At 31.0% G+C, this 17,421-nt stretch overlaps 1 protein-coding gene across 7 annotated transcripts in view; it reads left to right on the forward strand.

Moving 5' to 3' along the window:
• LOC142327257 (uncharacterized) overlaps positions 1–17,421 on the forward strand; it is a 79,464-nt gene that overhangs the window by 32,271 nt on the left and 29,772 nt on the right. For all 7 annotated transcript variants that reach the window (XM_075370104.1, XM_075370105.1, XM_075370099.1 and 4 more), the window contains 3 exons: positions 517–617; positions 8,542–8,682; positions 14,850–15,022. In XM_075370104.1, coding sequence (XP_075226219.1) covers positions 517–617; positions 8,542–8,682; positions 14,850–15,022 — 415 coding nt within the window. The remainder of the gene's footprint in view (positions 1–516; positions 618–8,541; positions 8,683–14,849; positions 15,023–17,421) is intronic.

Here is a 17,421-nt window from a genome sequence, read left to right on the forward strand (position 1 = left end):
AGGTGGGTAACCTGTATAACCTGACGTTCTTGGAACATCGCTGGAAGTAGCATTCTGGAAACTGATGAAGGAAGGTGATAGTAGAAGGTGACACAAAGAATGGGAACCTTTGAAATTTATGGCATTCGTGTACAGTTGGTGTGCTGTCAACTGTTTTATGCAAAGGCAACCTTGCCACTCAGTCTTCATGGAACAGTGGAACGGTCAGCAGCATACTTTCACCATGAAAATGTTTTACAAAACCAACGATAGTTGGAAGGTGCTCAAGGGAGTTCAAAAGTTCTTGTTTTTTTTGTGTCACTATAGAAGCCATGTTTAATTGACTGATTCAATTTTACAATGATTCAAATAGTTAAATGACAGACAAATTGATGCAACATTGATTTTAATATCAGTGTTTTCAAATTAAAGATTGCTATTCCAGTTTCTCTGCATTTTGTTGATATTATTTATCTATTGTTAGCAGTTCACACCCCTTAAAATAATGTTTAACCTGATATCAAAATTATTTTTCAGGTACCGTGCCAGATTTAATTATGTTTATGAGAAAATGTGTGCATTAAGAAATAAATCTTCAGATGCAGACCGACCAGTTAAAAGGAATGTTACGTTTACTGGTAAGTTTCCACTTATATTAACAATTGAGATAATTTAGTTTGAAATAATTTCTTGAGTTTGCTGAAACTGAAGTTTTTAAAATATACGAGGTGCTACCCAAAAGTCCGGGGAATTTGAATTTCGCGTGCGAGCCATTGCTGGTACGACCTGCTGCTGCTAGATGTGGCTAACAGTACTCTTTGTGAATCAGTGTTCCAACAGCTGTGACGGTTCGAGGCTGCATTGTTGATTTTCATGTGGTTGTGTAACGTTGTTTTACTGCTTCGGCAAAGTTCTAAATGGCAGATTTTAAAGAGCAAAGAACCTGTATCAAATTTTACTTCATGCTTAAAAAACTGGTGCAGAAATCGATCGCATGCTTGTGGAAGCATTTGGTGACAATGCTACGAGTAAAAGTAAAATTTTTTTGTGGTACAAACGATTCAAAGATGGATGAACGACAGTCGATGACTATGAGTGTTCAGGAAGACCATCAACAAGCGCAACACCGGAAAACATCGCGAAAGTGCGAGAGGAGAGAAGTTGCAGATCATAGACAAACAATCCATGATGTTTGTGCAATCATACAAATGTCATATGGGTCCGTGCAACACATCTTAACAAACAATTTGTACATGAGACGCATTGCTGCAAAATTTGTACTGAGACTGTTGAACAGCGACCAGAAACAAAATCGCGTAGCTGTCTGTAGTGAATTGAAAAATTCAGCCAAAAATTCCCCACCCACCCTATTCGTCTGACCGTGCCCCGTGCGGCTTTTTTCTCTTTCCGAAAATAAAATTTAAATTGAAAGGCCGTCGTTTTAACACAATTGAGGAGATTCAAGAAGAAATGCAGAACACTTACACCTGCAGACTTCCAGGGATGCATGGAATCATGGGAAAATGCTGCGATCATTGTATCAATGCCCAAGGGGATTACTTTGAAGGAGACAGTGGAAATTATAAGTTATGGTAAGCTATTTTATTTTTATGGTAACATTCCCTGAACTTTTGGATAGCACCTCGTATACATCATACAAATTTTTCATGAAGAAAAAATTGTATAATAATTGTAAAAGTTTATGATTACTATCTGATTTCAATCTAGTAAACTTCTAAGTAATAGAAGTCATTTCACAAGAAATATGTTCATTAATTCTCGGAAAGTATATAAAAGGATGCTGTATGTTGACACGATTTCAAAGCTTTACTAATGTTTATTATGAAGTTTGCAATTGGTTCAATCCATTAGAAGTGACCCAAGGGATGGTTACTTGACCAATTAAAAAAAAATTGAAACTTACCCACTTGTTTCCTACATGTCTCAGGACCTTAAATTTTTAATTAATTAGTTTACCTGTGGTGTGGCCATTTTTGTACAGTGCGCACACTTATTTTTGTGATTGTAAGGGTTTACAGAAAAAATCATAATTAAAAAAATATTGGTCCTGGAAGGATGAAACAAAAAGCAATTTATTCATATTTTTTCAAGGTAAAAGATTGGTCCAATGTTTTATTTACCTATCTCTCTTTTTGATATTAGGAAATTACTAATAAAGTTGAACATACCAATAAAGTGGCACACACAGTTAAAATTATTTTTTTATATGTAGGTATACGAGGTCTGTAAATAAAGTAATGAGACTGGTTCAGAAAATCTTGTTTTCATAATCCATTTGTACATGGATTCTATCATCTTCGAAATAGTTCCCTTGGGAGCCATGCAATGCTTCAAAGTTTTCCCACTCTTCATAGCAGTGTTGGAAATCAGAAATTGGAATATTCTTCAGATAGTCAGTTCCACTTTTTTTAATGTTTTCTACTGTTCCAAAATGGTGTTCTTTGAGGTGTTTTTTAAAGTTGGGAACAGGAAAAAGTCATAGGGACTAAAGTCAGGTGAATAAGGTAGTTGAGGAACTATAGGAATGATTTTCTTTGCCAAAAAATCTTTATTTGAGAGTGCAGTGTGTGACAAGGTACATTGTCATGTTGCATCATTCAGTTGTCTTTGATGGTTGGTCTCACGTGGGCAACTCTTTTCCACAGTCTTACAAGAATTTCTCAATAAGCATACTGATTTACAGTCTGTCCTGTGGGCAAAAACTCCTTATGGACAATGCCATTACTATTGAAGAAATAATTAGCGTGCCTTTGATTTGCTTATTTTTCCTTTTTTGGGACATGTTGAGTTTGCTCTGGTGTTTTGTTTCTGGGTTATACTCAAATATCCAAGATTGATCACCAGTAATAACATTTTTTAGAAAGTCAGCATCAGCTTCAGTTCGCTCTAAAAGATCACAGCTTACTTCCTTCCACCTTGTTGTTTTTCTGTTTTGGGATAAAACAGTGAGGTTTTTTGGGACCAATTTTGCACAAACTTTTTTCATGATCAATTTGTTTGGACATGAAACAAAAATTGATGGATGTGGTATGGTTCAAATTCAATAGTTCTGTGATCATTCTGACAGCTAATTGTCGGTCGTACTGATTTGCAGTCATCTGAAAATGCTTTAAATCACCTAAAACCTAGGGCTCGTGAAAGAGCGTCATCTCCATATGCCCTTTTCAATTTTGAAAAAGTTTCAATAGCATTCTCACAGAGTTTAACACAAAACTTGATTGCACATCAGTGCTCATAATTAGTGTCGCTCATTTTTGTAACACAGCAAAAACACGTTTCACAAAAAGTTTCTTTGTATCTCTTGTGCCAACAATAGACTAAAAATATTAATTCCTAATATAAATCAGCTGTTCATATAACCATATGTTTACTAGTAACCTTACTGTGTTGCCACTTTGGCTGCCAAAAAAACTAGTCTCATTACTTAATTTACAGATCTTTTATGTTATTTGTTTTACCATATTATTGGTGATATATTTACCCCTAAATTTTTATGAACGTTTGAAAACTGATTTTTTAAAAAGATTCAAATTTAACTTCAAATTACTGTGATGGGGCTGGTGATAAAAATCTCAAATTTGCACATGGTACAGTGTTTTTGTAGATGTTTACGGGAAATAAAAAAAGTGTATTGTGTATTGTACTAATAAAAAAGTTATAGCCTCTCAAAAATCATGAAAAACTTATTAAAAGCGATACTATTTTGACTCACTAAATAAGTGTTTCAAGAGGGTTTCTTGTCTTTTTGGCACTTATAGTTGAAATAGACTTAGTTGAACCATTCAACTGCAGTGTTCATGTTAACAGGTACTTGTGGTCATTTCCAGTCATCAGGTTGCTTTCAAAAATTTCTTGCAGATCGTATTAAGGAAGTAGTTTATAAGAACATTAAAAACTAATTTTTTTTACTGATGGTGCTTCAAGTTAGTATATAAATAAACAAATTTGCTAATTTGTGCAGACACAAAAAACTTCAGCCTTGAAGCTGAATGGCACTTTTTTTTGGATCATCCCATGGGAAAAACGCCTGGATGGTGTAGGACAAAGAACAAAACGAGATGTGACAAAACCTAGCCAGCAAAGGCCATTAAACAGTCAGATACCAAACGTTGGTGAAATGTATTCATTTTGTAATCACAAGCTGTAAAACGCCAAGTATTTTTTGATTAAATCAGATGAGATAGCTAAGATTTCAGAAACTGTAAAAAACTTTTTTGACTGCTGTGTAGAATTTGTTGGTACTAGAAGCTACTACAAGTATGTTCCTGTGTTAGAAGGCATTGTAAGATGTTATTTTACTTCAGACTTCAAGGACTATGAAGACCATCCTGTGTCAAGTATTGTACCATGTTCACTTAAGGAAAAAGATTCTATTGCTTGTGTATGATGATCAGTGGTATATAGGAGAAGTGGTAGATATTAGCTTCAAAAATGACAGTGTGCAGGTTCATTTTTTCCACCCAGCTGGAACACATTCATCATTTCAAAAGTTTAAAACAAGACAAAGTGTGGGTATTGATCTGCAAATTGCTGAGAAAGTTGACATCACTTGAACTAACTACAGGGACTGGTTGTTCTCACACAATTTCAAGAGAATTATTAACCATACTAAATAATAAACTTTCATTGCTACAAAAATAGGCTACTTCATTGAAGAATAACTAAAATTTTACTACAATTTATTTTTTCTTTAATAGTGTTTACAAAAATAAACCAATATAAAAATAAATTCTTGAAAAAAGATGCAGTTTACTCATTGAAATCGCAGGTGTAAATTTTACAAGCATTTTTTAATCAAATTTGTATTAGGTTATTGGTATTGGTTAGGTTATCATTAAATTACGACCTATCATTAATAATTTAAAAAAAAACTATTTTAAAAATGTTGAAAACATCAACTTCAACAACATAGGTGCTAAATATAAAAAAAATATAAAGTGCAAAGAAGACAAGAAATCCCCTTGGGCCACTTATTTAGAGAGTCAAAATAGTGTCACTTTTAACAGGTTTTTCATGATTTTTGAGAAGTTATAACTTTTTTTATTAGTACAAGATACAAGAAACTTTTTTATTTGCCTTAAAAATCTACAAAAACACTGCAAGTTGTAGAAATTTTAGATTTTTATTACCAACCCCATCAGAGTAATTTGAAGCCAAAATCTGAATTTAAAAAAAAAAAATTAGTGTTCAAAATTCATAAAAATTTAGTAAGTGTATCACCATTAATATTATTTATGGTAAAACTACTAATATATACTTACATAAAAAAAATTCAAACTGAGTTTGCCATCCCTGCCTCAAAAAAATACCAAAAGAAAAAATTACCAAAAGTGAAATTTCACCGTTTTGTCATGCTCAACTTTATTGGTAATTTTCTAATAGAAAAAGACTCTTTTTGTAGGTAAATAAACCACTGGACCAGTCTTTTACCTTGAGAAAATATGATTAAATTTTTTGTTTCATCCTTTCAGGACCAATAATTTTTTAGTTATGATATTATCCGTAAACCCTTACAATCACAAAAATAGGTGTGAATACCATAATAAAAATGGCCAGCACAGGTAAACTGCTTAAATAAAAAATAAGTAAAGAAATAGTTTTAAGGTCCTGTAACATGTAGGAAGCAAGAGGGTAAGTTTCATTTTTTTTTTTAAATTGGTCAAGCAACCATCTAGCTTATGTTATATAAAGATACTTCAAATGGATGACCCAATTATTTATTCGAAACATCAGATCTGATAGCTTATTTAGAGTTTAATTGCTGAAATCTGCACTTATAAACCAGTCTTCTAATTGTATGAGTAGAACATTTTGCACTGATGGCAATATTTCTCATTACAGTTATAAATGTTTGTGAGGTTATAAAGTATTTTCTAAAAAGTAAACTGGACAAAATGTGTTGTAGGTGATAAGCAGCCAAATGTTTGACTATGTACTGTCTGTGAATACAAGCATGTCACCTGATTGATGTATATAGTAATGAAATCGTTTACTTCAGCAGAAACAATAAATATGGAATGTATTGTTTTATATCTGCATTTAAAATTTTTTTTTTTACTTCCTTCAAAGTAAAGGAAGTATTATTGTAATCATGAAAAATTTCGGTTTTCAGATTTCAATGGAATATCCATTTTCACCATCCCTGAATCCATTTTGACTAGTTTCGACATGATGTCTGTTTGTATGTATCTCGCATAACTCAAAAACAATTAGCCGTAGAATGTTGAAATTTTGTGTTTAAGACTGTTAAAAACAATTAGCCGTAGAATGTTGAAATTTTGTATTTAGGACTGTTAAAAACAATTAGCTGTAGAATGTTGAAATTTTGTATTTAGAACTGTTGTAACATCTAGTTGTGCACCATCCCTTTTGATTATAATCAACTGGACCAAAAGTGACCCAAAATCCAAAAATATGGATTTTGGACTTTTTCTTAACTGCAGTAATAAACCCTCATTGAGTGCTTTTGTATGATATATCATAAGTGGTATTTACTTTCATTGGCTCCAAAGTTATAGCAAAATAAAATTTTAATCAAAATAAAATTTTAATTAATAAAATATTTTATCTTAAAAGGGGAAAGCACATCGTTCCAAATCCGACTTCATCTCATTTAAAGAATTTAAAAAAAAATTTAATTATCTTGATTTATTAATGATAATTAACCGCTGATTGTAAAAAAATTACAATAAATAGTAACAATAAATAAAAAAAATTTATGTATTTTTCATTTAAAAAAAATGCATTTCCAAATTGTACGGCAATCTCCCAGGAGATGATTACATATATACACATAGGTATGTATGTTTGATGTCTGAGGTATGTAAAATATTTGGTATTGTTGATGCTTTATTCAGATAGAGTTCAAGTACTAGATTTATCACATCTTTTTAGAAACAACGCCCTGCAAACATCATGTTGTAAATTGAACAAAACATTTTATTCAGTGCTTAAGCGAGAGATTTAAAAAATCTGATGTGGACACCACGACTTCCTTGTTTGTTCACCTACTAACTTACATATACCCTTTTTTTTACAATAAGAGGTTAATAATTATTATTAATAAATCAATATATTTAAATTTAAAAAAAAACTTAAAAACAAAAGAAGATGGAGTCTGATTTGAACTGATGTGCTTTTCTCTGGTAAGATTCAAATATCATTAATTAAAATTTGATTTGGCTATAACTCTGGAACCAATGAAAATAAGACCACTTATGATATATTGTTGAAAAGCTCTCAATGAGGGCCTGCAGTTAAAAAACTTTTTGGACTTTTTCTGAAATTTGGATTTTGGACCGTTGAAATCTGAAGTTTTTTGCAATTGCAATATTTCCTTTACTTTGTTCAAGAAAGTAAAAAACAGAGAAACAGTTAATTGGTGTTGAATTTTCATCAAGAGTAGCAGTGACATGAGAATTTCCTTGTAAAAGTGGCCTACTGGAACAATGTTAAATTGGCATCAGACCGCTGGATATTTTAAATTTGAAACTTTGGTTGATTTGCTGGATGCACTTGAGGCTGAATTACTGACTTGTACTGGAAGGTGAATAATTGGCTGTACTGGAGGCGAATTTCTGGAGATACAGGTGCTGGAGCAGCAGGGTCTTGTTCTGAAATACACCAATTGCTTCAATAACCGGTAGTAAAATAAACATTTCCTCTAAAAAATGTTTATTTTTTGAAAAAAACATTTTTAGAACATAAAAAGAGATCTAGGCCAGAAAAAGCTAATTTTCCTCAAATAAAACCAGTAAATAAAGTATATAAAATCAATAAAGTAAAACCAAGTAAATATAATCAATAAATATACAAAACTCACCATCATCATCTTCAGTTCCTCATTGGTTTCAAAATCATCGCTTACTTCAAATTCAGAGTAAGAATAATTTTGTAAAATTTCTTAATGTGCGGAAAGATGATAAATGAGATATTTTCAAACAGCACAACAAAATGATAATGTGCCGATAGAGAGCACAACACAAAATTAATATGTAAGCAACTGAAATATAACAGTTGTCAGAACAACTATACAAAAGTAGTATTCTTTGGCACACTAATGGTGTAATAGAGGACTGTAGCTATGGTGTATTAGAACTATGTAACAGGCATGATAAAAATGTAGCCCATATGACAACCAATGATATTGAAGTTCAGGTTGAACAGGTCACAACTCAAACAGTGAGCTATGCTTGCAACATGTCTCCAGTTTGTTAAGTATATTATATAATGTGAAATTAACAGGGAGCATATATTTTTCTTGAAATATCAGGCATTGTTTAAGGACCTAATGGATTAGTGTGCGATTGTGAAGAAATGCATACATATATGAATATGAATGTAAATATGTGGGCTTATGTCTGTGTGTGCGCGCGTGTGTGTATACGTAATAATGAATAGCTCTTTTAAGCTATTATTTTAATTTCTCTAAAATACAATAAATTTAATTTGAATTAATTTTTGTAAATTTTATTTATTTATTAAACATAATCAGAAAAAGTAAAATAAAATACATTGTAAATTTTAAAATCTGTTTTTCAGGTTATCATCAGGATATTTGTAAATGTGTAGAAAAACTTTATAATCGTACAAAAAAGTTTCCTGATTTTCAAGATATATTGGTAATTGTTAAAGAAGTTAAAAAAAAAGAAAATTTTAACTCAGAAGAACTTCACAAGATTGGTTTGTATTGTACTTCTGAATTTATATTTTTCTTTTTAGTAACTGTTGTAAGAAATAACCTCTTCCTGCTTTTATCCTATACTCTTCTGTACTGTCTATGCATGCTATTCTTTCTAACTCATGATCTGATGCACTGTAAGCATTTTTTTCTTTTATCATTCCATCTTCTTGGTCTTCCTCTTGAGCAGCATTTCTCAACCTGGGGGTTGTGAAATTAGCATACAGCTTTATATGTAAATGATAATGAAATCATGTTATGAGGAAAAAAAATTATAAAAATTTTACTTACATTTGGAAGTACACATGTAAAGAAAATAAATTAATGAGATGGTTGTGTTTGTTTTTCATTTAAAAGTTTCTCATATATGAATCTATGTTAGAAATGCACAAAAGTGAATAGTTTCCAAGTGATGAGAAGATTCCTATAGTTCTTACTGCAACCATAAATGAAAAACCCTTTTCATAGAGATAAGATGTAGTGAAAGTGATTAATATTTTCAAAGCTTGTGTGACTAAAGTTCCATATTCACTTGGACAACCAAGCCAAAACGTATCTAAATCTTCAAATGTAAATTGTAGTCGTAATGCTTATCGGCAGACATTTCAATGAGCTGGTCATAAATTTCAACTGGTAACTTAGCAGCTGCAATAATGTTTTTACTAAATGGATTCATTACCCATTGCTTTGAGAAATCATTTTTATCTTGTGGGAAATACTCTGCCTACTGAATTTTAAGCTCATGCAAATGCATCTTCAAGCTAGCTAAACTGGTGAATAATAAGTGTCTTTTTCATCTAAGTTTTTCTAATATAATTGGAAGTTAGTAGAAACATATCAAAATTTTTACCTGAAAGGTGAATAATCCAGATATAAATCTTCTTAATGAAAATATGATCTTTGTCTGTCATTAATAAAATGTTTTTATTCCGTCCTTGTAAATTCACATTCAAGTCGTTTAAATGCAAAAATTTATCAGCTAAGTAAGCCAACAGCAACATATACTCATTATTCTGTAAAAATTTTAAGAATGGTGTTTTTTTTATTCTGGAAAAGTATTATTCATCTTGCAATTACAATAACCAGATGTACAGTTTCTTCTGCAATAACAATCTGACTTCTTTATGGAAAAGAGATTTTTTCTTTTTACTTGTTTCATCGCATAACTTTTAGTAAACAGCCTATTCTGTAGTGGTAGACTTTTAATAAAATTAACCATTTTTACAGCTTTACAAAGAATTTTTTTGAAATTTTTCAGAATTTTTTTGTGCCAAGAGTCTGTGAAGGAAGCAAGTGCATTCATTCCGCCCTTGGTATAAGATGATCTTTTAATTTTTTCAGAAATCCACTTCTTTCCTGTTATCACCTTTGCACCTCACTACATACTGCAATACATTTCCAATCTGGTTATAGTTTGTAGTAGTTTTATAAAAGACATCAAAATGAACGACATTATCCTGTTGCATGACCAGGTATTGATTTGCAAAACAACATATTTTCTTTGATTGATCTGTCCATATACCATTCATATCTCACAAAACATAAGAACTGAGAAGTAATTGAATAATCAAAAGGTAATCATTTGAATACTAAAAAAAACTCACTTGCTAAATTATCTGATCGCGAACATTAGCAGCCATGTCATCGATTCACCTGGATACTGCACAATTTTTTCAATTTTGTTTTTCTTCCATGCCTATTAAAACACTGACCATGTCAATTGCAGCAGGCAGTATGAGGTTTTCTGCAGTTGTTTGGGGTTTGGACATCATAGCTACTCTTAAGGCTATGAGATAAGATGCTTTAAGTGTACTTTTATCAGTGTGGCTTGATTTACAAATAAAAGGTTGTTGAGTTCTCAAAGTATGTAATTTTAGTTTCCAAGTGTCAAATTACTCTTGATGGCTTCATGCTTTCATTGGAGAGGACTTGAAAGCAAACAACACACTGGCTTTCCATCCAATTAGGTAAAACCATAATTTAAATAATTGTCATTGTACAAACTTGTTTTTTTTTTACCAATTGATTAACTGGATATAGATAGCTCACTTTGTTTTTTCCACAAATTTATCTAGTTTGCATAAGAATCTAATTGAAAAAAAAACACAGTTACACTTTTATGACCGGATATTACCGAAATCTCAGTTATTATTTTCAATGAAATTATACTTTTAAAAATATAAATAAAGGTTTGAGAATCACTGCTGTAGAGCATATTTAATTCTCTGTTCCCATGCTGTTTCATGGTTAATTAGCCATTCTCCATCCCTATTGTTTGCTCAAACCAAAAGTGGTTCCTTCCTTGTCCAATATTTCTACCTTTCAATATATTTATTTCAATAACATGTCTTAGTTTTCTCACACTTCCTACATTTCTTGTTTTATTTCAAGTTTTATTTGAAATTCTGCATTGTTACATCTTTATTGTTTGTTGTCTTTGTACTTTTTCTGCAAGACAAAATTGGTATATAGCATATAGTAAATCTTTACATTTCTCATAAGGAGTGATTTACCTCTTTTCTCTTTTGCATATCAGCTTCTCACTACCTGAGAAAATTACCAGTTTGGCAGATTCTTTGGTCAGCTTTTCAAAAATTCAGTTTTCTATCTACAGTCACCTCATTTTGGTGTATTAGACTGTATTTTCCCTTCTTTTTAGTCTTTTCATTCCAGGTTAACCCTTGTGTATTCTGGCAATCACAATATCATCTACAAACAATTTTACTTTCTCTTAGTACTGCTTTTATATTTTGTTTGTCATCTCTTTTTAGGATTTAATTTCTTCTGTCTTGTAAATCTCATCCATAACTATTATAGACAGGAGAGATGATAAAATTCTCTTATTTCAGACTTGACCATGGAACTGATGCTTATAGAGCATTTTATCGCTTTGTTTGGTGTGTTTTTGCTGGGAAAATCATGTTAAACTATAATATTGTATTGTTAATATAGGCTATTTATAAAGAGTATTAATAAAGAAATGTGAGCAGCCATTGCATGCATTAAGGTAAGTGCTTGTTGCATTTCTATTTAATGCATAACCATGGAAGATGTTGAACATTACTATATCCTGTGAAATAATTCATAAGATTTCCCAAAAGCCTGCTTAGGCTTTTGTGAATGCAGCAGTAGTAATTACATAAATTAAAGAGTGTATAATTTTCAAAATGAAGGAATTAGTTGACCAGACTAACCTAGCGGTAGTGTCAATGACCCAAAATCCAAATCTCATTAACAATGTGACAATTTGATAATGAAAAATTGCAAATGAACTTGAGATTAAGTTTGTGTTAGTTCCCTATAAATAATTTTAATATGTGATTTATATATAACACAAAATGGCCATGAGATTTGTACCAGAGCTCTTTTATTTGAGCAGAAAGAGGTTCACTTTGGCATCAAACAGGACATGCTGCCCAAGTGTGCATACAGGGATCTTTGCTCTAAGATTGTGTAAGATGTTTGTAGTAAGATTTACTGTAAGATTGTGACAGTGATGAATCTTTGAGTATTCAAGTACAATTCAGAAATTAAAGCTCAATTATCAAGTGATTCATACAATCTTCCTCATGAGCAAAAAATGTAACACAAGTGAATAAGAATATGAAAGTGATGTTGAATGTTTTTTTTTACTATTTTACAGTTTTGAAGGTTTAAATATGCATTAGAAGACCAAATTGTCAACAAACAATACTCTCCAGAGATATGGTGGCACTGTATTTGTTATGCATTTCAGCACAAGAGATCAAGTCTTGTGGGAATGAGGCAAATAGCAGTTTCATCATAATGCACCTGGCCATTCAGTACATCTAATTTAGAATTTCTTGGTCAAGCACTTAATTCCTCAGGCTTACTAGACATCTTATTTACCAGTCACGACTTTTTTTGATTTCTGGTCATTGTCCAAGCGGAAGATGCAGCTGAAAGGGTGACAGCCCTTTCAGCAGATTGATAGTTGGATAGACATAAAAAGAAATGCAACAGCAAAGTCGGTAACTATTCCAGAAGAGGATTTTTTTTACATATGACTAAGAAAAATGGGGTTTTCAGCAATAGAAGGACTGCTGGGTTAAGCATGTGCAGTCACAGAGCACTAGGATTGGAAATCAGTAGACAAACTAATTTTTTCATGGCCTACGGTCAGTTACTTTATGAACAGACCTTGTGCAATTTGAATTACTGTAGCTTTCTGCAATAGCCATATTACAGCAGTACAGAGTCATATTACAAGTGAAAATGACATTTATACATTAATGTATTATTTGTGTGAAATATTCTTGTCTCCAGTTATCACTGTTTAAAAGGTTGTTTACAACCAGTCTGTTGGTAAATAGTTAATAGAGTTAATTTAAACACAATTGGCTGTCGTACTACTTCCACCTATAGTGTCATGCCAGCAACTTCCAATAGCCTGGTAAGGAAACCTTTGTAGTTGGGACTCATCGGTATAGTTATTATTACTCTGCATAACTGTGGGTTGTACTAAAAGCCAATTAGTGCCTGGTGTGATTGTCATGTAAAGTTTTAAATTTAAATCAACTCCCAACGTTTAAATCTGAATACTCAGTTCGTTTTAATCATTCGGTTGTATTGTTTTATTTAAGTTCATTAAAAATGTATGATTGTTTTATATGCTGCATTATATAATTTTTGTGTTTTAATTAATTTTTTTACTGTGTAAATTTTTATTCAGTTTTTTAACTTAATCTTTTCACATCTGCATTCTTCTAGATGTATGATTTTTCATTAGCAAAACTAAGTAAATATTACTGTTAGTCACATTCAGTTAATATAAAGAAAAATTTGTTGCATTATCTATTGAGATATAAATTTTAGAGAGGTTAGGAATACAGTGGATTTAAAAATTAGAAGATTCTGATCAACGATCAACCACATATTAGTATTATAAATATTTACTAGGAATCTGTTATTGATGTTTTTAAAATTATATTTTTTTTTTATAAATAAATTCTGAAGAAAATATAATTTTACAGTAATTCCTGAATTCCTTCATATAGCTACTTCAGTATGTTTTCTGTACACTGGTTGCAATTTCATTTGGAATAAAGGAATAGAATTTTAAATATTTATTTTCAATTGATGAAATGTATATAGGTATTAAATAAGAATTTTCTTTCAATGATCCCACAAATAAAAATTAGGAATTGGAACATCTGGTTACCGTAAACATTGAGAAATTTTAGTTTACAAAAGAATCACTATTTTTATGTTCGTTATGTGGGTTGTTGCTCGTGCTTGTTGCATCCAACTGTATTTTTCATCAGGTTATACATTGCTATGACATTCATGATAATTTCTCATTAATTCTCAGCTTTTACTATCTCTGAGGAAAAAATAGAATAATTCTCCTATAAGATGGTGGCACCCAAATCTCATTTTTCACAGAATGAAATAGTTACTCAGAAAAGGTATGTTAATTATCAAATTCTACTATTTTGACTGCTTACATATCCACTGGAATCATAGTTTATTGGTAAAATTAACTATCCTAAAGTTACATTATTTCTAATGAAACTGGTAGACCGTTGGTGATACTACAGTCATACTTCCTTCTCTGGTCCTTGTAATTCATGTATTATATAAAACCAGTAAGAATAGAGCTTTAATTTTTTTTTGTTAATTTCTGTAAAATGGTCCATATTGTCTAGTCTCCAAAGTCTCTTTCTAGGAAAATTCAACAGTGAATCCTGGATCTTTGATTAATTTTCATTAGTCAAAAGCACTATGATATCTGAAACAAACATATTTGGCAACAATTTCTCAATAATGATGTAGTTAAGATGTAGATTGGTTTGGTGGTTGTTCAGCATCTGGTAGACATAAGCAAATGTAACCATTTTTGTATATGATTGTGGGACTTAAATAAGCTTGACATGAAGATGTTCTTACAAGCTGTTTGAAAGATATCTCTGTTTTAAATTTTTTTATCCTTGTAATAAAAATTGTTATAATAAAACTTCCCTCTCAACAAATATTTTTCACTAATTTTTTCAAGTGTGAATATTGGTTTGCAATGGCTTTGTAGTCTTCCAGTATATTATAAGACTAATGTAAAAGTGCTTAGTATAAGATATATGATTTTTGTTTACTTATTATTAAGGGTTTTATGTAATTTTTTTAATAGTGTGTTCAATTTTTTTTCATGTAGCTATCGAAGTTTTTAAAGAATTTGGTACACTATTGAAGATTCGTAGACAAAGAGATGATTATGATATTATGTGTTCATATTTACCTGGTCAGCCTGATCCAGCATTGAGTGATCCAGATCTAAACAGAAAATTGACTGAAAATTTAGCATATTTTAAGAAAAAGGAAGAAGAAGTAAGATGCTTGTCTTTTTTCTACCTTGTATTTTACATAATGCAGTAATAGTACAAATAATTAATTAATTTAGTATTACAATATGTATTGAACATAAATGAATATATTAAATTTAGATTTTGATTTGTAATGTATTGGGAAACTGGTACCACAAAATGTTAAGTAAATGGTAGTTTGCTTGTTCTATTGCATAGTAGACAGTGTTTGAAATATTAATACTACTAAATATTCGGGTTGGTAAGAAAGTAATTTTAGTTTTCACAAATAGACAGTTTTATGTTTTGTTTCAAAGGACTTCTGTCAATGTTTTTTTCTTTTGGTATTTGATAGCTGTCACTTTTAGCATACTGTAGCAGCAAATTGTGCATAATTTTGTTTGCACCTTTTCATTTTTGCACTCCGTGTTAAAATTGACATTTTCAATATATTTTACATTTTTATTTCTGCAAAGACAAGAAAACTGTTGAGGCTTACAAAGAGATATGTGACGTTTATGATGTTGATTGCCTAGAATCCACATGTCAGAATCTGTTTAAAAAATTCTGTTCTTGAGATTTTTCACTCAAAGAAACATTATACTCACTCAAATGTTCTGCTTGACCTACTGAAATTGATGAAGACCAAATGAAAGCCATAATTGTATCAATTCAGCATATAATTGTGTGAGAGATTACAGAGAAATTAGAAGTATCACATATAACAATTAATAATCACAAATCAAATGTTGTGAAGAATGTCAATATTTGGGTGACCCTTGAATTAAAAGAGAGTTTCAGTTAAAACAACAAATCAATATTTGTACTATGCATCTCGAAATGCAATGAAGTCAGCCCTTTTTTGAAACTAATCATCACTGGTGGTGAAAAATAGATTGTCTACAATATCATTAATCAAAAATGATCATGGTCCAAGTGTGATGAACTAGTACAAGTCACATTGAAAGCTGAATTGCATCAAAAAAAGATCATGCTGTCAATTTCATAGGAACACAAAAGTGTTGTTTATTTTCGGCTGCTTCTAAGGAATCAAATGATCAATTCAGATGTTTACTAATGAAACTGGAGGAAGCAATGAAAGAAAAATGGCCAGAATTGGTAGATGATGGCAAAGGAATCATGTTCCATCAAGATCTTGCACAAAGATGGCCTTGCACATCTTTGTAACTTGTGGAAAATTATTGGAACTTGGATGGGAAGTGATGTCTCATTATCCATAAGTCATGATTTTACACCATCAGATTACCTTATACTTTGAAGTTTGAAAAACTTTGAGTGGTAAACTTTCATTAATGGTGATGATCTGAAATCATGCATGGTTCAGTTTTTTCTTATAAGGACCACATGTAGTACGAGTGTGGAATCATGAAGTTGGCAGAAAGATGACAAAAAGATATTGAAAAAAATAGAAAATATGTAACTGATTAAAGTTCATTCTTTTTACTTGTACGAATAAAGGAAGTATTGTGATTGCGAAAAATTTCAGTTTTTAGATTCAGTGGAAATACCCATTTTGACTAGTTTTGGTATGACGTACGTACATATGTATCTCACATAACTCAAAAATGATTAGCTGTAGGATGTTGAAATTTTGGATTTAGAACTGTTGTAACATAATTGTGCAACCTCCCCTTTTGATTGCAATCGACTGGACCAAAAGGGTCCAAAAAAGCCCAAAATAAAAAAAAAATGGATTTTTGGACTTCTTCTTAACTGCAGTAATAAGCCCTCATTGAGAGCTTTTCAACGATATATCATAAGCAGAACTTATTTTCATTGGTTCCAGAGTTATAACCAAATAAAAGTTTAATTAATGAAATATTTGAATTTTACAAGGGGAAAAATTTACAAGTTAGTTCAAGTCCAACTCATCTTCTTTTTTTTTTAAAATTAAATATATTGATTTATTAATAATTATTAATCTCTGGTTGTAAAAAAACTTTTACAATAAATAATATTCAATAATAACAATAAAAAAAAGTATCAGAAGTTATTAATCAAATAAAATTTTACGTACTTTTCATTTTAAAAAAATATGTAAATGTAATTTAATAGGTGTACAAGGAAGTTATGTGTTGTCCACATCAGATAACTTCCTAAAGCTGAAATTACTTTATTGCCAACCCAATAGATGATGATAAAGGCCAGTTTCCCCTGCAAGTAGATTTAAATTCTGGGAGGTAGGAAATTTTGGTTTTGCAATCAGTTATAATTAGCGCATATAATTACTATTAATTTATTGTTTGGTTCATTTTTGTATTTGTTAGAAAATAGTGGCATTTAAGTGCCCCAAAAAAAAGAAGAGTTTATTCTTTCATGTTGGAAAAATAATAAGGACATTGCTATTATTTGCGAAGATTTCATGCAAGATTTTTTCACCCGCTACTGACTGTTCAGTGTTTG

Source organism: Lycorma delicatula, chromosome 7 (genome assembly GCF_047948215.1).
Source record: "Lycorma delicatula isolate Av1 chromosome 7, ASM4794821v1, whole genome shotgun sequence".
NCBI classification, from domain to species: Eukaryota; Metazoa; Arthropoda; class Insecta; order Hemiptera; family Fulgoridae; genus Lycorma; species Lycorma delicatula.